This window comes from Calypte anna, chromosome 23 (assembly GCF_003957555.1).
Source record: "Calypte anna isolate BGI_N300 chromosome 23, bCalAnn1_v1.p, whole genome shotgun sequence".
NCBI classification, from domain to species: Eukaryota; Metazoa; Chordata; class Aves; order Apodiformes; family Trochilidae; genus Calypte; species Calypte anna.
In genome coordinates, this window is record NC_044268.1 from 212,007 (window position 1) to 234,170 (window position 22,164).

At 47.8% G+C, this 22,164-nt stretch overlaps 1 protein-coding gene across 1 annotated transcript in view; it reads right to left on the minus strand.

The window, feature by feature from the left end:
* Positions 1-984: 984 nt before the first annotated feature.
* HIVEP3 (HIVEP zinc finger 3) overlaps positions 985-22,164 on the minus strand; it is a 52,837-nt gene continuing 31,657 nt past the window's right edge. The window contains exons 3-6 of the mRNA XM_030464446.1: positions 19,175-19,350; positions 13,187-13,285; positions 5,070-6,130; positions 985-2,318 (exon numbers count right to left, since the gene is read on the minus strand). Of these exons, the coding sequence (XP_030320306.1) occupies positions 1,422-2,318; positions 5,070-6,130; positions 13,187-13,285; positions 19,175-19,350 (2,233 nt within the window). The 3' untranslated portion in view covers positions 985-1,421. The remainder of the gene's footprint in view (positions 2,319-5,069; positions 6,131-13,186; positions 13,286-19,174; positions 19,351-22,164) is intronic.

Genomic DNA, 22,164 nt, shown 5'->3' on the forward strand with positions numbered 1-22,164 from the left:
ACCATCAAGCACTCAGCATCATAATGTTGGTTGGGGTTTTGGGGGTTTTTTTTGTTTTTTTCTTCCAAGATCCCAACAAAGGGCCCACCTGCACAACCAGGACTACTTCTGCCATTTCTGTTCTGCTTAAATAAATAAATAAACTAAAAAAACAAGACACAGAGTTAGTGGTGAGTTACAGAGCTGGAGGTGTGCAAAGGAACAGACCAGGAGCCGCTCCTGCATCCCCGAGGCCAAAGCAGCCAAAACCCTGCGGGGAGGGGAGAGGGGGAGTGGGATGGAGGGAGTTTGGCCGGAGGAAAAAAAAAACCAAAAAAACCCCCAAAAAAACCCAAAACCGAGATTAAATGGTGGTGAGGCTGAGTTTACTTCCACTGCTACCCCAAGGGAGGGTGGTTACAGAGGGCTTCCAGACCCCAGGTAAAGGGGTGCTCAGGCACAGGCACGGCTCTGCCGGGGCGATGCGGGATGGAAGGGAAGGGGTTAAAGCAAGCAGGAGGCTCGTCCAGCGAGAGACACCAGTGCTGGCCCGGCTCTACATTCGATACATTCCTATGTTCTTGCGGTTAAATCTTTGAAGGAGAACCTTTTTTTGTTGGTTTTTGTTTTTTTTTTTTTTCCTGTCCTTTTTTACAAAAGTGCTTTGACGGGTTCTGCAGGAGGGAGGGATACTCAGGCTGCGTTTTTCTCTCTTGAGTGATAATTTCTCTCCCTGGGAACGAATCTCCCCCTCCTCAAGGAAGTGCTAGTTTCATTTACAAGTTCAGGGTAAACACATTTTGTTCAAATGTAAAGCAGTCTCAAGTGTTTAAAGCACAACCATAAACAGAGGGATGCGAAGGAAAAAAAAACCAAAAACGAGCACTTTGCGAGAATTAAATAAAGCATGTAATAAATACAAATGATAAACTTCTGTACACAGGAGCAAGGGTTTGGTTTCTTTCTTTTTTTTTTTTTTTTTTTCCTTTTTTTTTTTTTAATCATTTAATCAATATAAAAAGAAGTTTTTCTGTTTCGTTTTGTTTTCAGTGCATCTTCTTCCTCTTAAAATGCTCAACCCTTTCCTTTCTGCATCTCTCAGGCCCACAATAACGTCCACCTGAATGGCAAAAAAAACAAAACAAAAAAACAAAAAAAAACAAGGTCTAACAAACCCCCTTTCCAAAAAACTCTAAAAAAATATTCACAGCCTCAAACATTTTTGTACATTTCAAGCAACAAAAGGTATAGAAAAAGGCACAAGTAACTGCATACATGTGGAGATAATACCAGACTGGGACAAAGAAAACCAGGAATCTTCCATGGGTTTGGTCATTCACTGGAGTGCTTCTTACAGCGATGATTATAGCAAAGGGAATAGTGTTGAAAATGTCTGCTGATTTTACAGAGGAAGCCTGAAGGTGGACCAGATGGTGGAGGCTTTAAGTACTTCCCGTGTTTTCATCCACCTTCTTCTGAGTTTGACCTAAATCTGTGTGCTCTAGGTGTGGACTGCTCTTCCTGGAGGTTTGCCCCGGGCAGCCGGGCTCTCCGGAGAGGTTTCTCCTCCTGGCAGGGATGGGTTGGGAGTGCGGGAGGTTGGGGGAGGGCTCCGAGAGGCAGCCGGTGCTGCAGCTCCGGTCCAGCGGCTGGGAGGGGAGATCTGAGATGAAAGTGCAGGGTGATTCAGAAGAAGTGCTGGAGCTGCCGGATTGCTTCTTGCCCGCTTTTTTCGAGGGTTCTTCCCCGCTTCTTGCCGAAGGCTCCGGGGAGCGCTCCTGGGTTGTGCTGGGGCTGGCTGGGGATGCTGAGCAGCCCTCCTGCTCCCCGCAGCTGGGCTCAGCCACCAATTTTACCCTGTATTCCTCCTGGTCTGCCTTTTGCTGAAGCTCACTAGTCCTCGTTTTGTCTTCTAGGTGAGCACTGCTCGGAAGCTCTGGGGACAGTGTGTATTTAGAAACCTTTGCGACCGGGGAGACGGATGCTGAGGATGGCTCCGGGGGGACTTGTGGTTCCTCATCCCTCTCGGGAGCACGGCTCAGCTCCACGAAGCCACTGCCACCAGAGGCAAAGAATTCAGTCTGTAGGGATACAACTGAGCTGGGCACCAAGCTGGGATGGGTGCTGGGCCTTGCCTGGACCATCTGGATGCCCCCAATGGGAATCATTGGGTACGGGGTCCTCGTGAGCTGCTGTGAGTGCAACGGGAGGTGGCTGAAGACATTTTCCTCTCCTCGGCTGGGAGTGTGGAGATGTATTTCATGAGGTGCCTGCAAGGGTCTGGAGCAGATGGGCTGCGTGATGCCAGGTGAGCACGTTGGGCTCCGGGGTTCGATCTTCTGTACCAGAGAGGGAAAAGAAACAGTTCAATGGACAAGGTACAGCACCAGCACCAGGAGTGCTCACTATAAGGATTGGGTTTGCTAGTATTTTATTCTAATTTGAGGGATCAACCAGGGAAGATTTGGACCCCCAAACCTTTAAGGTAGGGAGGAACACAACCCACCATGTTTGCCTTCTGGGTACAAATACACCCATGGTCTGTTGGGGGCACAGATCCAGGGCTTTGGTTCAAGCTGGGATCGTTATAGAACCACAGAATGGTTTAGGTTGGAAGGGACCTCTAAAGGTCATTTAGTTCAACCCTGCTGAAGCAAGCAGGGACACCTTCCACTAGACCAGGTTGCTCAGAGCCCCTTTCAACTTGGCATTGAACACTTCCAGGGATGAGGCATCTACCACCTCTCTGGGCAACTTGTTCCAGAGTCCCAGAATCCTCATTGTAAAAAAAAAAAAAAAAAATTCCTTCTATCTAGTCTGAATTTCCCCTCTTTTAGTTTGAAACCATCAGCCCTTGTGCAATGATCAGAGTTACCTCTGAAAGCCTGGCAGAGGATACCAGTGTTTCCTGCCACCCAAGCTGCACTGGATCCCCTTTTTTACACAGGATTTCTGAGAGCCCAGAATGATGTTTTTTATTTTTCCTCTATTTTGTTAAAGCAGGATCACATCCTTACAGCTGCCAATCGCAAGGACGTTTTGGAATGAGTGAGAGAGAACTCCCCTTGGACACACAGCACACCCATCAGTGTGGTCCCCACCACCACCCTCATGGTGTGGCCTGTAGAAATCAAGGGTTAAGACCCTACCATTTTACCTTTTCCTCTTTCTCTCTTGGTGCTTCACATAGTTTCCTAATGTACATCATGGAGAGATATGTGGCTAAACAGAAATGGATTAATTAGTGATGAGATTATAACTAAATCCCTAAGCAGGACTCCCAAGAAGAGGAAGCAACAGAAACTGAAATCAACTTTCCATCAGGATGGGTTAGATATAAAATTGGAGGATTCACTAGGGGACATATTTCTTTGCAGGGTTATGGAGAATTGCCTGCCCCTGAGAGGTGGATCTCTATGAGTAGGAGAGAGAGGAAAAAGGGAACATAAGAAAGAGAAAGCAAGAGCCATTGAAGACAGTGTACACATGGTCAGCAGTTACAAGGCAAAACATTTGCTGAAGCTCACTTATCCACTTGAAGTCTTGGCAGAATCACTACAGGGATGCTGGGAAACCCCCAAACAAATCATCTCCATGGTGCAATAGCCACCAGGAGACACTTCCCCCTGCAAGAGCTAGAGGGAAGAGGAATGGTCATGGTCAAAGCTGAAGCCAAACTAAGATCATTGCCAGGCTCCTAAGCAGCAGCAGGGGTATCAGTTTTGAGCACAGAGCTCTGTTTGGGATTGGATAAATCCACCTCTGACCTTCCTATCTCCTGTAACCTTACCAGAAATGTAATTTTGCAATGAAAGCCCAGCTGTCCATCTTGCTGATAAATTGAACGTTTCCTGCTCAGGTCATGATCACTGTTTTGAAAGCACATGAGAAGAGCAACAGTGGTGACTTTGGGTGCAGAAAAGGAGAGCAGAAGTTGGTGAATGGGCAGGTAAGGAGAGGTGTATGATATTGTCTTCTTCAGTGGACAAGGGAGCTTGGGGGATTTTCTATGGGAAGTGGGCAGTTTCCTGACAGAGATGCTCTAGAGTTGAAGGATCTGGGTGAGATGCACCCCAAGATGTTAATAGACAGGAGAGGAAAAAAGCATTAAAGTAAGCACAAGTTTGGACCTAAACCAAAGGATAGCCTCTGAGAAGGGAAGACAGACAGTGGAAAGAAGAAGGAGGGTGGCACCAGAAGACGTTATCAGAGACGTGGATGAAACGCACACTGGGCAGCGTGGCTTTTTCTGGAGAAGATCTGGGTCAGCATCTGCCATGACAGATTCTCCAGGGGTTGTATAAAGGCCTCTCTCTTTCCAGTGCAGTCCCTAAGGGCTCGAGTCTCTCCTCACACCAGTTTCACAGCAGAGCAACTCCAGCAACTGAATCTCATGTTCATCAGCACAAATTACAGGAGAGCCAGGCACTTCAGCAGACATGGGAAATGTTCCACCAAACCCGACGTCTAATTTGCCTGCAGCAGTGGGAGGAACAAGCAATTTTCCTTTACCCATAGGATTTGATATGTCCAGCAGAGAGATTAAATATTTTTCTGGACCCAGTGGGGAACACCTCTCTGTGCTGAAGAGAGAAGCGAGATGAAATCAGAGATGTCCAAACAAACATTTCTCAGCAGTTAATCTAACAGAGGAGTCAGCAGTACAATGGCTACTTCAGCTCTGGGTCAGGTCCCTGACCAGTGGAACTGGTCACAGCTTCACCCCAGCTGGTGAAATCTCAGAAATGGGCATGAAATTCCCAGGGAAAAAAATTAAAAGAGGCTCTTAGAGAAAACCAGTCATTATTAAGGGGTCACCCTGACTGCTGGTCTCAGCAGGAGACCAGTTGGGTGACAAGTAAATAATCCCTTGGAGAAGGGCCAACTACTTTTTTATTTTTCCTCACTGAGATGGGCAGGACCAAAATGGGTGGAAAACCCATTGCTGTCCGCTGGCACTTTTCCCTGGGTTACCTGTGACATTGGTCACACTCAGAGTCACTGTTCCCTTCTCCATTGCAACCCTCACTAAAAAAATGTATCAGCAAACATACTGCAGAGACCAGAAGGTAAGAGGGCTTTGAACTTACCAGCTTGGACTCGTAGAGCTGGACATTTTTGCCAAAGAACCTGTGAGGTAGGGGCATCGAAGATAATATCCCATGCTGGGCTTGATATGAGCTTTGAACTTTGTCATCTGCTGCTGATTTGCTAGAGCCAGGCAAGTCCTCTTTCCCAGGGGATGGATACCTCGGTGACTCTGAGCAGCCTGGAGACAAAACCTTCTTCAGCGACAAAAATCTGACTGATGACATCTCTCTGTTTGGTGACGAGTGCCTCACAGGGGAGGCTTCTCCTTCCTGTGGAAGGTATGTTCTTGGGGACAGCTCTCCTCTGGGGGAAAGATGCCTGCTGGGCGACAGCTCGAGCCTCGGTGACACACATCTCAGAGGAGATGCCTCCCTCCTGGGAGAGACACGCTGGCAGGGAGATAACCCTCTCCCTGGAGACAGACACCTCAGAGGAGACAGTTCTCCAGTTGGAGAAAACCGTTTGGGTGAAGTTTCATTTTTGGTTAATAGGTGCTTCCTCGCTAGCATTGGTCTGCTGCTGCCACCACCTCTGCCAGAGTCCTGGCTCGGGGACCATCTTTTTCTTGGGGAGGTGTCTTTTGAGGCTGATAGGTCCTTAACTAAGGACATTTGTGGCCTTGTGACAGATTCTCTTTCAGCAGAGGCCAATTTTTCAGTGGAGGTCAAAGCTGGTCTGTGGAGACTCAAGAAGCTGTGGCACACAGCAATGTCACTGCTGTCTGCTGACCACTTTGTTTCCAGCCCCGAGGAAGAGGCCTGTTGGCCTTCACCTACTTTTTGGCTGCTAGAAAGAGTTTCTTGTCCTAAGGACAATGCTGTGTCAGTGCCTTCCTCTTGAGAAGATGGAGAGCCACCTGAAGAGTGCATCAGGAGGGTGGTATTTTTGCCTTCTGGCAACTTTAAAGGTGGCTCATCTTGGCTCTCCTCTTCCTCCTCGTCTTCCTCATCTTCATTGTCATCATCATCGTCAGATTCCTCTAGGTCTGAAAACTGGTGTTCCTCAATTGGCTCAGATCCCTCCCGCCCCTCAGAGTCCTGGAATAGGTCTTCACTGGTTCCTGAAGGGGTGGGAAAACACAAAGCAGAGTGTGAAACACACATGCAGGGATTAGTTTTGTGCCAAATCTGCTCAAAAGTTGTAAGGGGAACAGCAGACAGAGGGTATGGCTATTTCCTAGATCTGATCACCTCGTGCTCTGAAATCTGCAGCCCTCCCCTCTGGGCCAGCTCCACTCCTGATCACCTCAGTGCATCCCACCCTTGGGACCTCCCATTCTACCCTAATTTTGGTTCCAGCCATTGTTGTCACCACCCACAGTCATCGGTCCCTGTGTCTGCTGTGTTCCCTGTGTCTGCCCTCCTCCAGGAATGCAAAAGGCTCTTCCTGGACGTGGAGAACAGCAGCACTACCACCCCTCTGGTGGCTTTTCATGACTGTTGTGACGGTGCCTACAAAACATCTGCAGCTGCCAAGGTACAGCAGAAAGTTGCTGGGATGACAGGTCCCATCCTCTATGTGTTGGGTCTCTTCCTGCCTAGGTTATGGACAGTTAAACAGCAACAGGACTCTTATTATAAAGCAAACAACAGGGTTGAAAGAACCACTGTGGATTGTCCTCTATTTTAATACATTCTAGCTATGATGGAGATGGTTCTTTTTGGCAGAGGTTTTTGCTGCCTGGCCGTGGAAGGCCTTGCACAGGGACATTTAGTTGATAAGAGCTTGTAAAGAGTGAGGAGTATGCAAAAAACAAAACCTAAAGGATCTGAAATACATCTGCAGGTAAAACAACAGCATCTCCCTTCCACTTTAGGGGCCAGTAGAAGTTTTCTGAGATCCATACCAAGCTCCCAAGCAGACCACTGCTGGCTCACCTGCTACTCTGCTCTGCATTGGGAAAAAATCTGCCTTCCCCTCTCCAGATGTGCAGTGATCCTGCAGGAATGGCAGCTCAGCCTGGAGAGGTCCATCGGGAGCAGCCACTGGATGTCACTGCAGCTCAACCCAACCACGCTCTCGGGAGGGATTTACAAAATCCCAGTTTCTCAAACTCTGTGCCAAGCACCCAGGTGATGGGGGCAGAGCTGCTGGGATGTGCTTGGTCCCTGGCTTTGGAAGGATGCTGGATGCTGCTTTGACACCTGGGCTCTGACCTGGCTTTGACACTACTGGAGGAGGAGGAAGGGAAATGAAATGGAGCTGAGGCTGCTGGAGCACAGATGCCTGCAGTGGGCAGGGTGGCTTTCAGAAGAGGACAAGGCCACACAGTGAGAAGTCACTGTCACCTCTGGATAAAAAGTCTAATTCTATTTACTTGGAATAACAGGGCCTTTCTACTAAATGTTCATAGAATTGTTTTGGTTGGAAAAGACCTTGAAGACCATCCAAGCCCAACCCTTCCCCCAGCCCTGCCAATGCTACCCCCACCCCATGTCCCTCATCCCCACATCTCCAGGGGTTTCTCTGAAACCCCTCCAGGGATGATGGGGACTCCAGCCCTGCCCTGGGCAGCCTGGGCCAGGCCCTGACAACCCTTTCCAGGCAGAAATTCTTCCCCAGCTCCAACCTAAACCTCCCCTGGCACAACTTGAGTTGTGCCCAAAGTTCCTCTTGTCCCATCCCTTGTTCCTTGGGAGCAGAGCCCGACCCCCCCTGGCTCCAACCTCCTCTCAGGGGGTTGCAGAGAGCCACAAGGTCTCCCCTCAGCCTCCTCTGCTCCAGGATCAGCACCCCCAGGGCCCTCATTAAGTATTTGTCACTCCCAGTGAAGGGACACAGCTGTGTCACCATGGCTGATTATCTACCCAAGTGTCAGCCTGAAGTGCATCTCATTTTCTCCCCACCACATTTCAGAATTATCTGGAAACGGGTCCATAAAGCAGGACCTGCTGCCGAGCTCACGTGGCACTGAGCTGAAGTCAGCAGCTCCCCAGCAGGAGCCCTCCCAGCACTGGGAAATGCCTCTGTAATGATGGGGTTTGCTGGACACAGCAGCCAGTGCTGGTTTGTTTGCCAACTCCCAAAGGAACTGAGTTCAGAACAAATATTATTCCAAACCACCCAGTTCTCCCAGCTGCAGGGGGATCTGTGCAGACTTCTTGCTTGGAAAAGGAATGTGTTCCCTCACCAGAGCTGTGATCCAGTCCCTGCCTCTGGTTTCAGGCTTGGACATCTCTGGGCTGTGGGATGGCTCCCAGCCCGCCCTGCATGGCTCCCACAGCCTTGGCCTGGGTGGTCTCTGGTTTTTCTGGCCCAGTCACACAAGGGACAGATTCAAGGGACAGAGAGCAAGGTCAGAAGTGAGGGGGATGTGAAGGCAGCTCCATCCCGGGAATTCTTGGCATTTGCCACCGAGGGAAATGCTGCAGCCAGCCCTGGGCCAGCACAAAGGGAGTTGGATTTGGCCACCTCAGGGCAGAGCTCAGCCCTGGTGCCTTGACATGAAGTTTGCTGAGCTGATGAGCAGAGAAAGGGCAAGTCAGGAGAAGCCAGAGAGGGAGGAAGGAGAAAGGGCTTTTTCCAAGGGCTGCATTTCATTACACGTGTGTTATTCTGAGGTTGTTCTACCAATGCAATCACACCGAGCAAAACCAAAGCAGGAGTGAAGAATTACACTCCCATCTCCTTTTATAGTAACTGCCCTTACTTTCTCCTGCCCCTTAAATAGTAATAAAAACATTCAAGTGAAATATAACTCTAGTTTAAAATAATCCAGGGAGTTTTAGGAACTGCTGCTCCCTCCCTGCCTGCCCCCAGAGGAAAGCACAGCAATCTTCCTGGGCTGGTTCATGTCACATGGAAATAATCTCTCTTTCTTTTTCTTTTTATTTATTTATTTTTTTAAATTAAAATAGTCCTTGTTAGGCTCTGTTCTGAGCCTCTTCACAAAGAAGAGAGAAGTCACTTGGTGGTGACACAGGAGAAGGCTCTTTTCAATCCGTGGCTCTGAGAACAGGGGTGATACAGCTGTGGGCTCAGACTCCTCAGGCACCTTCCTGCCATTTTTATGTTATTTTCTCATCCATCCAAATAGCCCCAAGCATTATGGTACAAAATATGATTTTCTGACCATCTTCTGGCCTGCTTTATTTAGTAGTTACTTGGCATTTGTGAGCAATGGGCCTCCTGACTAATGGGGCAGAAATTTCAGCAGAAGTCCAGGGTTAGCTTTAACCAGGTGAAAAAGAAGCTGGAAGAAAAGAAAGGAAATGTCCTCTGATACCAGGCCTGCCCATTTTCACCTTTCTGCATTCCTGCCTGGCAGACCCTTCCCTTTACACAAACACAAAAGGTCTTCATCAATGGGAGGGAACAGGGACTCTGTATTTTCTGTCATTCTGAAATTACAGAGCCTGCACAGTGCAACCCAGCCCCATGGCCCACAGCCATCAGAAGATGATCTCTAAGGTCCCTTCCAACCTAAGCCATTCTATGATGTTGACCAATGATTTAATGATGGTCAAAACCAAAAGTCCCCCAGCTGGTGGCCCCATCCTTTCCGATGCAAGCCAGACCTTCCCTGGGTTCTTTTTAGATCTTCTCTTTCCATGAAGCCACAGGATGAGACCATCTCCAATTCATCTCTGGTTTTGCAATGGGGTTTCAGGACCTCAGTGCATTAACATTAACCCTGTAGGATGCCAGGGATGAGTGACTGAAGGAAACCATAAATAAGAGCATTGCCCTGGACCAGTGAGGTGAGTCCTTGCTGTTCTGTCCTCAAGCCTGCAATTCCATGTCTGATAACTCAGAACTCTTATGTGCAGGTTTCCAAAAGTGGCACTCAGTATGATTCATTGGTCCTAATTGACTGGAATGGAAAGGTTTAAGATAACAGTTGTTTTCTTCAGAGTCATGCAACCAACTCTGCAGGAGCACTTCCCTTCTTCCCTATCAAGCTCTGACCTGCAGAAGCATCACTGAGAGGTTTAGAACAGCAGGGAGAGATTTTTTTTTTTGGAGTCCACCAGTTAATCGGTTATTTTAAGTTTGTTCACAATCCCACATGGGAGCCACCTCCCCCTGCTCACCCCACGCCAACTTTTTTCCCTTGGGACAGCTACTGCCAAATCCCCATCCAGTTTTCCTTTGGCCATGCCCACTTTTGGAAAGGCCACGGCCAAGTCCAGGATGTCTCCTGCCTGCTCAAAAGGTTCCATTGATGAGCTGGAGAAAAGCCAAGAGGTGGAAGATATTTAAAGGCAGAAAGGCAGCCCGGGTGGCAGGGTACCTGGGCTGGATGGTCATCATTGTCCATTATTGTCCATTCCTGGACACATCAGGAGAGGCTTTGGGAAAGGGGACAGATGGCAATGCCATCGAGATCTTTCTCCCACATCCTCCTCCCCTGACCAACACCTGAGCTGAACCAGAGCCTGAGCTGAAAGAAGGCAGTACAGCTGCACTGAGAGGTGACTGGGGTTTGGGACTGGTTAATTGGTTAACCAGGGGGACTTCCCAGATTGTCTCCTACTGCTGGCAAGTTTAGACCTGGTCTGTTTAGGTCAAGGACAGCCCTTCAAGCCACGCTTGTCCCAAGAGAGTGACATAAGCCCTGCAGCCCCATCAGATGGCTCTGCATCCAAACCTCTGTGCCTACAAACCAGGATGGACACATTCACTCTTTTCCTTGGGAATAATAATCAGGACCATGCTAATCCTGTGCTCAGGATTTTTTTTTCCAGTTCTGGTAGATGGCCTGAACCACAGATCTCCTGTTGACAGCTCCTGCAGTTTAAGCTGGGACAATGGCATGCCAGTGCCTGCAAATGTCCCCAGCACTGTTCAATTAGCCAGATATTCCAAGCTGAGAATTAAAGGCTCTCAGAGGTCGCCACTGGCCAGGGCTGCAGGGGGGCACAGTGTCCCTAGCCCTGAGACCCATCTCCATGGGTAATTCCCTTCATGGCAGGAAGGGCTGCAGCCTGCAGCAGAGCAGATCCCATCCCACCCCACCCATGGGCTCATGGGGAAATACATATCAGGATCATTTGATTCCCTCTGGAGCAGGAAGCCTGGGACACTGCCCATATCCCAAGAACCATCCCCTTTCCCCATCAAGCCAAGGATGGAGCTGACCTCAGCAGGGGAGCAGGGTGACAAGCACTGTTTGTTGTTCCTGCTGAGTTTAACATTCCCTGGCTCCCAGCGCCGTCTCCAGAACTTGCTCAGCTGATGTTCACTTTATAAAAACAACCCTGGCGCCGTGTGTTTTATGAAGTTCATTTTAACCCATTGCCAACAAACCCAGAATGGAGTTTGTCCATTTGGCAGAATGGAGTCCAGGGCTGGGGGAAGCAAAAGTGTTTGGGGTGAGGCAGAGGGGTGAAACTAAAAAAAAAAAAAAAAGGGGGGGGGGAAATGTTAAAGGCAGCTACAGGGGCTGATTTCACTCTGGGATTTCTGGGGTGGCAGCCAGGAAAGGTCAACAGTGTCATGACCAGCCAGCAACACAATGCAAACAGAAACCACCACCCTGCTCTGAGGCACCAAGAGTTATATCTGGGAATAAACACACTGTGACCCAGGCAGCCCTGTGCTCCCAGAGCTGGCATGTGCCATGATTCCTATAAATGCAAACAACCTGCTGAATGCAACTGCAGATGACTCAAAATTTCACCAGGACTTGAGACCTGCAAACCCCAAAGCTTCTTCCCCATCCTTTCCCTGCTGCAACTCCAGCTCTGAACACTCAGGATCTTGCTAAAGGCAACAGAATAACAACCATAAAAACATCTAACTGTTCCCTGGAGACTCATAACCTAAACCTCCACAGCTGTCAGAGCTCAGCCTCCAATAATTTGAGTAAAAATATCTTTGTCGAGCTCAAACAGCAAAGTCTGTATGAGACATCCCCATGTTCCTTCATCTCAGAGCCTGGAGATCTCCCTCACAGAGTGCTTATGGCCACCACGCTCCTGATGCTGCCCAGGCCCCCAGAAGGATTCATCCCTGCTTCTCGGGGTGACTTCAGAGAAATTCAGCTGCAGATACTCTAAACCAGACAGGAAATTACTAAACAGGAGAGTCATGCATCCTCCTGCTCCCAGCACAGGCAGAAGCCTGAATTTGCAGAGCCTTGGACAGTTTTTCTGTCTGTTTGTGCATATGGAGATGAAAGAAATAAGCAGGTGAGTCAGGGGGAACCTGTCTGCTTCTGAAGAAGAATAATGCCATGAAATGTCACAGCACATGGTAATCCTGCTGCCTCCTTCCCTGCTGAGAAACCTTCCAGGTTATTCCTGACCTGGGTGATTCACCTGCACCCAACACACTCAGCAGCCCCTGGGATGGGTGAGGGATGGGGGAAGCAAAATCCCCATCCTGCAGAATCCCCACCCTACAGAATCCACACCCTACAGAGTCCCTACCTTACAGCATCCGCACCCTACAGTATCCCCATCCTGCAGTGTCCCCATGCTGCTCCCCTGAGGTCCCCAGCAGTGGAAAGGGGTCTGGGCTGGGTTGGAAGGAACCTTAAAGCTCCCCCAGTGCCACCCCTGCCATGGTCAGGGACAGCCCAGGGTGTTCCAAGCCCCATCCAACCTTCAACACTGCCAGGCATGGGGCAGCCACAGCTTCTGGGGGCAACCTGGGGCTCAGCACCCTCACCCCAAAGAATTTCTTCCTAATATTTCATGTCAATATCCTCTCTTTCAGCTTGAAACCCTTCCCATTTGTCCAAAGTCCCTCCCCAACTTCCCTGGAGCCCCTTCAGCTACCGCACGATGCTCCAAGGTCCCCCTGGAGCCTCCTCCAGGCTCTACAATTCCAGCTCAGCCTTTTTGTGCGTGCATCCCACACCTGGAGCACTGAGCCAATGCAGGATGCTCCCAACTCATCTGTTTTCCACTGCCTCTGGCTGAATCCAGCCCAAATCCTCAGCCAAGGATGCACAACCCCCAGCAGGGACACAGGGGCTCACAGAGTGTCCTGTGCCCCCTCACCCACCCCGTGCAATCAGAAATCCCCCTTTGGGTGCTGGAAGGAGTCTGGGGTGAACAAAACTGCTCCACATCTTGGAAGGGATGCTCTGCAGAGCACGTCTCCTGCCTAAATTGGGGCTTTCCCTCTCCCAGCAGCAATAGCAGGATTATCACAGGAAAGATTTTACCTTCTTCAGCTTCCGGATCCACCAGTGAAGATACCAACACGCCCATCTCCTGACATTTTTTGCTGTGGGCTTTTGACTTCATATGTTTAGTCAGATTCCCTGAAAAGAAGCAGAAAATAAAAACTTGGTCACTAGCTCCATATGACTTAAAATCATAGAATCCTAGAATGGGCTGGGTTGGAAGGGACCTCAGAGATCATCAAGTCCAACCCTTGATCCACTCCTGCTGCAGTTCCCAGCCCATGGCACTCAGTGCCACATCCAGGCTCTTTGGAAAGATCTCCAGACACGGAGAATCCACTACTTCCCTGGGCAGCCCATTCCAATGCCTGATCACCCTCTCCAGAAAGAAATTCTTTCTCATCTCCAACCTAAACCTCCCCTGGCACAACTTGAGACCCTGCCCTCTTGTCTTGCTTCTTTCTTTTTGTTTTTTAATTTTGTTTACTTATTTATTTCTTTACTTTATTTTCCCCCATTTCACAAGCTCAGCAGTAACAAGTTTATAATTTGGCTCTGAACCCAACAAAGGAAACTTCTAACTCCCCCCAGCTCACTGGCCCTTGCAAATACCCCCTTGCCTCACTCAAAGCCAAAGTTCCCCTTTTCTTCCTTCACTTCTGTACTGGGGTGGAACAGGAGGAGCAGGGAGGGTTTGTGCCCCCTTGCTGGTCCTGTGCCACCTGAAAAAGCAGTTAGGGTACATGTTTGGGACTGGGAGGAGAAAGAAAAGTCCTGGATTAATTTCAGGTGTGATGGTGTAGCAAAGAAAAATGGGAAAGTTGGGAAGAGGCCCATGGAGGTGGCTGAATCACCACCATGATTTAAAAGCCATGGAGATGTGGTGCTCAAGGACATGGTTTAAGCACTGGGCTTGGCAGAGTTGGGTTAATGGTTGGCAGAGCTGGGTTCTATTTGGACTCAATGACCTTAAAGAAGGATTCCCTGACACATCCCAGTGTAGCATCATCAGAGAAGCTGTGGCTGCCCCATCCCTGGCAGTGTTGAAGGCTGGATGGGGCTTGGAGCACCCTGGGCTGGGGGAGGTGTCCCTGCCCATGGCAGGGGTGGCACTGGGTGGGATTTAAGGTCCCTTCAATCCCAAACCAGTCTGGGGTTCTGTGTAGCACAGGGAAGTTATGAACTTGCTGTGAGGATGTGGTAGCACCAAGGTGCCTGCTGGACCTCCCAGCCAAGTTCCTGAGGTGCCACAGACCATGGTCTGACCAACAACCTCCTGAAAAAATGAAATGATGCTGTCCCTATTGAGCTTACTCCATGCTTCCTGCTCCTCCTATGAAATGTGGAGAGTTTAACAAAAAAATACAACAGTAAATGACCAACTGCATGAGCTCAGCCTCCAAGGTGATGTTGGGATATAAACATGCACTGCTTTCCAGGGCTGCAGTATTTTCATATTCCTCTCTTAAAATAATATGGAAGGAGAGCAACAGCTGCTTCACACCCCCACCACAGGACCAGCAACAGGCTCGTGATTATAATTATTATAATACTACATGTATAATATAATACTTTTCATCTCAGACAAACCTTTGAAGCAGGTTTTATGTGTGCATTAAATGATGGACAGACCTTGATTTAGGTCTCTGCATGGATAAAATATTCCCAAGTGGGACTCTACAAGGAGGAAAGCTTAAATGGATCTGATTTATTGGGAAAAGATTTATTTTAAATTTTTTTTTTTTTCGGTATTATTTTTTGTATCTATTGACTTAAAGATTAAAGAAGATAACTGGAACATCAAGCCTGCCTGTCTGTATTGATACAGCCAATAAATTATTACCCATCTTCTGGATCAACTCCATCAGCTTGTGTTAGCCAAAACTTAATCTTCCAGAAAGGTTTTCAGGCTGGATTTGCAGAGTTCAAAATATAGAGAATTAGCATATTTCCCATTGAGTCTTGTACTGAGATTTAATAGCTGTACTGTTTAAAAAAAAAAAAAAACACCTAATATTTCACTTGAGTTTGCCAGGTTTTGACTTCCAGCCCTCAGTCCTTTTTTTTTTTTTTTTTTTTAATTTAATTTATTTTTGCCTTTCCCTGGTAAGTTCAAGAGCCCTTTTGCTCACAGTGTTTCTTCTCCTGCTTGGACCACTGGGCTGTTTTCTGTTCCCAGCCTCCTGCCACATAACCTAATGGAACAAGTGGCAAAGTCCTGAGGATAATTCTGTCCTCCTCCCATCAGAGCTTTGGGACATCCCGAGGAGCTGGGGACCAAAGCCTCTTCCCAGCAGTGGCTCCACGGGGATGCTCGGATCCTTTCCACCTCCCCAGGGCCCCAGCACTGAGACATTTTGCAAATCCATACATCTCAATCTGCCCTGCTCTAACAACAGTTAATTCTGTCCAAGCTTACCAGCAGTTGGACCTGCTGGAGAGTTCCCAGAAGAGGCTTAGGAGAGCACTGAGTCTGTGGGAGCAGTAGTAATAATAATAATAATAATAATAATAATAATAGTATTAATAAACTGTGCAGCCATAACCTTGCCTTTAGGGGTTGAGGGGGTAATGCATTTAATATATTAACATTTTCAACAACCTCAGTGCCTGCCATGTGCTGATTTAAGGAACAGCAAACTAATTTATTAAAGGAGGACTACAGCTGAGGACATGAAGGAGTCTGGTGTCTGGGAAGTGTGAGTGGCCCAGACTATCAAATGGGTATCTTCAGCCACCAGGCACTGATGTCCTTTAAACCAACACCTTTTAAATGAATATGAAGCTCCTTGTCCCTGCTGACCTCCAAGCAAAGGCAGTGGCACAGACACAGTGAGCTGCTCCACACACTTTATCCAGAAATCTTATGAAATCAGGACCTGGGAGTCTGCTGTGGGTCTGAATGAGAGCAGAAAATAGCTGTGGAAAAAGACCACGTCTGCACAGGAGGGGAATGAATGTGTCACCCACGTCCCCATGTCACCCACATCCCCATGTCACCCAAGAGTGAGGCGAGGGGCTGAGCTTCCCTCTGGGTGCTGGGGCTGAGTGCCAAGGGAAGGCTGGGGGGGATCCTGGGGCTCCTCTGGGGAGGTGGTCAAGGGAAAATCTCTCCCTGACCTTCCTGAAAGGCAAAATGGTTAGAATTCAACATTTTCTTCATTTCCTTCCTGGTAAGAAAACACTGAAGAAGCTGCCTAACTTCTTTTAAACAAGCTCTTGGAGGCCAGGGTAAGAAAACCTCTTAGGAGAGAGCTACCACAGAGGAGGTAGAGACACCTCATTAAAGAGGCAAGTCTATATCTGGTCCAGAAACATAAAATCAAATCATTCTTTTCAAACCAAATCTCCAAGACTGCTCTTTCCATCAGCTAAGTGAGCGCACAAAAATCCCATGGATTTGCTTAAAAAAAACTTCCCTGCAGTTCTGCAACCCAAAGGAACAGCTTTGGTAACAGCAACAGAAACACAGTAACAGCAGAAAACCAGAAGAATTAGTGAAAAAAGGGGAGGGTATTGAAGGCTGTTTCTTTTTGAGAAAATCTTTTCAGTTCTTGGAACACAGATATGGGTTTCCAGGGGAGGGGAGTGAGGCAGAGGTACATTTTAACCAGATAAAGATCCTCATTCAAACTAATAATAAAAACAACAACAACAAACAGTTTAACTGCTTCCAGCCTGCTTGAGAGTTTAGAGCATTACATCATGCTAGAGAGATCGACCACAGCCAAAATGTATGAAGACAGCTCCACAGATACATCCCCCTTGAGTTTACACTGACAGCTAAAATTAACTTTGGAAAGATGATTTCAGTTCAGTTTATGTTTTTTTTTTTTTGCAAGTGCAATCCAGCAGTGAGAGCTTCAGCTTCTCCATTCTGCAATTAACCGTGGTTGCAAAACTGCCCACCAGAAAGGAGGATCCCAAGGAATCAGGACACAAAAGAACTTATTCCACATGTCTGCAAAATGAGCTCTGAAACCTCCAGTTCTGCAGACCTCCTGGACCTGGAGCTCGCACTCCATCACCACCAGCAATGATTCTGTCACTGGACTTGAACTGATGATTTTCTCAGCACACAAGGCTGAGCTTTTTCTCACTCTCCAGTAACTCTTCCCAAAGGTCCTTGTGTCCCCATCAGCAAAGCAAACAGTTTTACAAAAGCTCTGTGGATATGAGCATGCCCACAGGACCCAACCAGGCTCTGACTGTCACCTCCCCAGCACTGAGCCATTTTCATGCAATTCCAAGTTACCAGCATGCAACTATTTGTCCTGGAATCACTGCTCTGGAGTCTGCTCCCTCATGCACCCACAGGCAAACAGAGATTTTTGCATGAAAATCCCAGCCCTGGGGTTTTTTTGGAAGGAAGTGTGTCCATGCTGCCTTCCTGGTGCAAGGTTTCTGCAAAGCTGAAGAAGGGAAGTCCCTTGGAAGCAAACATCTGTGTGCAATGTGCAACCAGCACAGCCTGTGCTGACACTTTGGGTGCTTCAGGGGAGCAGAGATGAAGAGCGAAGCAGCTAGAGAGATGGTGAGAAGGATGGTTTGATCTCAGCATCCTGAAGAAAAGCCTAACAGAAGCATGGTGGAAAGCAAAGTGGAGTGAGGGAAGAGGTTGGATGGATTCACCTTTCAAAGGCAAATCTCAGAAGGAAGTAACAAAAGCAAGAAGGAAAGAAAGAAAATGAATCAGAAGTAGCTCCAGGATGGAAGGTACAATAAGAACCATCACTTGGATCTGTTGCATGTGTCTGATGGGAAGCTGGCCTCAAGTTCAGTATCACTTCCCCATGCCCCATCCACCTAGTGACAACCAACACCTTGTTACCCAGGAATCACCTCCCAGTTTCACCAACAAAGCCAACAGCTCCAGGAACAGCCCACCCTACATCCCTCATCTAGCACCCAAGCACAGACACAATGTCCCCACCTCAGCACCCTCAGGTGAGTGGGGGGCTGCACAGCACCCACTGCCCCCTTCCCAGCCCCTCACTGCACCACTTCCTTGAGTAGCAAGAGCTGTGAGGGACAAACACTTTTCTGGAGTAATTAACCCTCCCAACTCTGTCATTTTCTGAGGTTTGCAATGATGGATCTACAGACAATGGATATTTTATATTCATGTCCAACTAGAATCAAGAAACCAAACTCAACATCTTTATTGCAAGACTTGCTGCAACCAAAGAGGGAGGGGAGAGCTGACAAAGCCAAGGTGCCAGACTCCTGTGAGAGGTTGTTAAAGGGACCTGGGCATCTCTGGCACTTTTGAGAACCTCACCCACAGTCCCTCAGAAAATACTTTTTTTCTTTTTTTTTTTTTGCATATGGTTTGGCATGTTCCTGATAGAGGCCACTGAAGCAACGATGCAAGTTGCTCGCAAAGAACATCTGGTGGCTGTGAGGGTGTGGATCACTCAGGGTAAAATGTCCTGGAATGGAGGCCTTTAAAGAAAAAGTCTATTGACATGATATGGAAGATGTCAAAGCTACATGCAGCTGCCAAGGATGGAAAGGTGTAGCACAATCAGAGCTCTGGAGAGCACCAGTACAAAAGCCACCCAAAGACTGTCTCCAGGTGCTCGGTCAGGGCTGTTTGCCTGTACCCAGGAGCTCCTGCTCTCATTCTAGGGTGGTTTTCCTTACAAATCCCTGTTGGTGAGGCTGTATTTCAGGATCATTCCCTTTAAGAAGCAGAAAGAGGATGGTGCCCATGCCCTCCTGGGGCCTGGCACCTGCAGCCAGCGCTCTCCACTGCCAGCATCACGCAGGGCTCATCCTCCTCCAAAAATTTCATCCAGTTTCAAATTCCCTCATCCCCCTCCCTCCAACTCCTGGAGTTTTCCAGACCCTTTGACTCCTGGAGTTTTCCAGACCCTTCGACTCCTGGAGTTTTCCAGACCCTTCGACTCCTGGAGTTTTCCACCAGACCCTGGGAAAGCTTTCCCTTCCCCTTCGACAGTGCCCCCGAGAAGGCTTGGAAGTCAAGATACTAAGCAGAGGAGCCAGGAGCTGACTGTCTCTTACCTTTGGTTTTAAAAGCAAAGTTACAGTACTTGCAGACATATGGCCTGACGTCTGTGTGCGTGCGAATGTGTTTCTTCAGCATGCTGGGTTTCTTGCAGCGAATTCCACACTCCTCACATACATACTTCCCTCTTCCACGGCCTCGCACATACACATACTCTTCGTTTGATTTGTACCTATGAGCAACAGGTGTCATGATAATAAAAAAAAAAAAAAAAAAAAAAAAAAAGAAGATTCCCACCTCAAAAGTAATCACAACTCATCCTGGGTTAATTCAGCATCTTGTTATTGACACCACCGGTCTCGTTGTCTCATTTACCATTTGGCTCGTGCTGGATAATTAGGCTAAGTTCAAAATATCTTCAAAAGCTTTTGCCCAGCTGGCTACCTCCTCTGGAGTATGTTCTTACATCCCATAGCTGCTTCTCTGTACAGAAAAACAGCTCAAAGTCTGAGATCAAGACACAGGGTTGCTCAAATATCCTGATTTTCCCCATTTTCAAGCACAACCTGTGACACTCATAGTCGTCTGAATAAGATGTTCCACAGTCCCTCTGCCTGAATCATCTCTCTCTCTCAGCCTATCTTGTGTTTTAAAATACACCAAGTCTGTCACTGGACCATGCAAAGTACTGAAAAAATACATCCTTGCTAAACCTCCTGTGACCCACGGGGGCAACAGCAAAAACCACCTGAGAAGACTCCTGTGCCACGCTGCAAGTTGTGGCCCCTGCACACAGAATGAGAGACCCAGAATGGACACATAGATTTTTAAAAAAATATATTGTGCTAACCCTAAACATAAACACCACAGGCTCCAGGCCCTTTAGCTATGGCACACACCATGACTTGGGTAACCCAAGAGCTTGAGGTTGCTCATCCTTCCTTCTCATTGTATATTCATTTAATTTCTGTCCATGCATTAGTGCACAGGGAAGGCTACACGATGGGGGGTTGAAAAATATTTCTGTGAGAGTGAGACAAATCCTTCAGCCTCCTGCCATTTATAGCAAATGGAGTCTGGAATTTCCTGTACTTGAAGCACAAGAAGAATAAGGTAACACAAAATTGGTCCCCACAGATTTCTAGGAGTCCAAATTTTTAAAGCATGGTTCTTCTTGTGACTCTTTTTCTTTTTTTTTTTTTTTTTTTTTTCCTATCCAGTATGAATTACATCTGGCCTTCAGAAATCTCAGAACATTCACTTTTGAAAATCAGACCTTCTAAAGCATCTTAATAGGGGACCCAAAGACACACATCACCATCAGTCACCTTCTAATATTTTCCCAATGAAGCTTATTCCAAACCTGAATGGTGAGAAAACAGCAGCCAGCTTAGCAAAGTAACTGAACAGAAACAGCAGCACTAGGGATTTGAGCACCTAAATAACTGAAGATGGAGCTAGACCTAAAAAAAGTATTTAGAATGAAAAAAAACCCAAACAAAAAAACCCATTTAAAACTAAGTAAAAAATACAAAGGCTATGAATTCAGCCCTGAACTGCCAGGATGATAATGGCATGGTCTGCACACAACAAAGTCCATCCTAGCTACTCACAAGTGTGAATTGTAAAGCAGGGAAATTATGAGCTCCTTGATCTCCCACTCAGGCAGATCCCACCTGGCCCTGGCTCCATCCTGTTCCATTCACTTCAGAACTGTGCTGCCTCATTTCCAGTCCACGTGGGGGTTTGAAGGACAACAGCAAGTAGGTGTACCTGCTCCACAGCAAATTCAGAACAATTTTCCTTGTGCTACCAGATAGAGGTGAGTTCTGCACTAACTCTTCTTCCTCTATTGCCAAGTCCAGGGCTTTCTGCCCCAAAATTTTATCTCCAAGAAGCTGAGCCCCTGCTTTGCTTCACAGGAGGGATGTGAGCAGATGCTTGGAAAGATGAGGAGCTGCTCATGCATTAAGGGGATGAAGTTGTAGATCTCCTCTGTAAGTTCAGACAGAGACTAGAGAAAAGAGAGGGAAAATGGGTGTCTAGATAGCCCCAGTCTAGCCTAAAATACCAGTAGCAGCACCAGTATAACCAGGTCTGGGTGTCCAACAGGGAGAACATCTTATATTTCTGTCCTTGAAGTTGTCCAGACCATAACCAGGATCATCTGGTAGCCCAGACACACATTTTACCTCTTGTAACTGAAGCCACAGCAATGCCATCCACACCCCCTCCCTGAAAAAACCACCAACCCAAACCAACCAAACCACAATAAACCCACCCAAACCTCCATCACAGGCTCTCATTATCTGTGAATGGGACTGAGCTGGTGTCTGGAGGGCAGAGTCTGTCTGCCAGCCCCCACCCCAGCAAGCCCAGCTATCCCCAGACACCAGGTACACAGAATTAATTGCTAGGGGCAGCCAAGGTCCCACCTTGAGTCAGTGACTCAATGGGAAAGCAGCAAAAGGAACCCAGGAATTCTGTTTTCTCTTTTCCTGATCAAATTTGTATTTGAGGCTTCCTCCTCCCTCCTTTCTGTCATTATGCTGGTAATCACCGGGTCATTTAAAAAATGAAATTGCTCCTTTATCAGCTTTGTAGCTGCACTACCCTTAATTACACTCTTACATAGAAATCTCTGAGCAGGTTCTTTGTGTCCAACAGTCCCCCTTGTCAGCCTCATTAAAGCCACCAGGCCTGCTTCTCCCTGGAGGAAAAGGGACACATGATTTAATCTGAAATTAAAGCTTGCAGGTTATCTGACACTCTGTGAGGCTCACCCATCCTTCAACACAGATATTTTTCTACAGCTCCCTGAGACTACATGGAAAACACTCAGGGAGGACAGAAACAGAAAAAGAAAGGTAACCTAGAAAGGCACCAAACCAAACAAGCAGAAAGCCAGGGAGGTGACACATAACCTAGAGATGATTGCTGGAAATGCCATCTGCCTGAGTTGAAGGCTCGACTGTGTTTATGGAAATAATTAGTTCTATATGGAGCTGGTTTCTCTGTGGATCTAAGAGGCTCACATGATATGCAG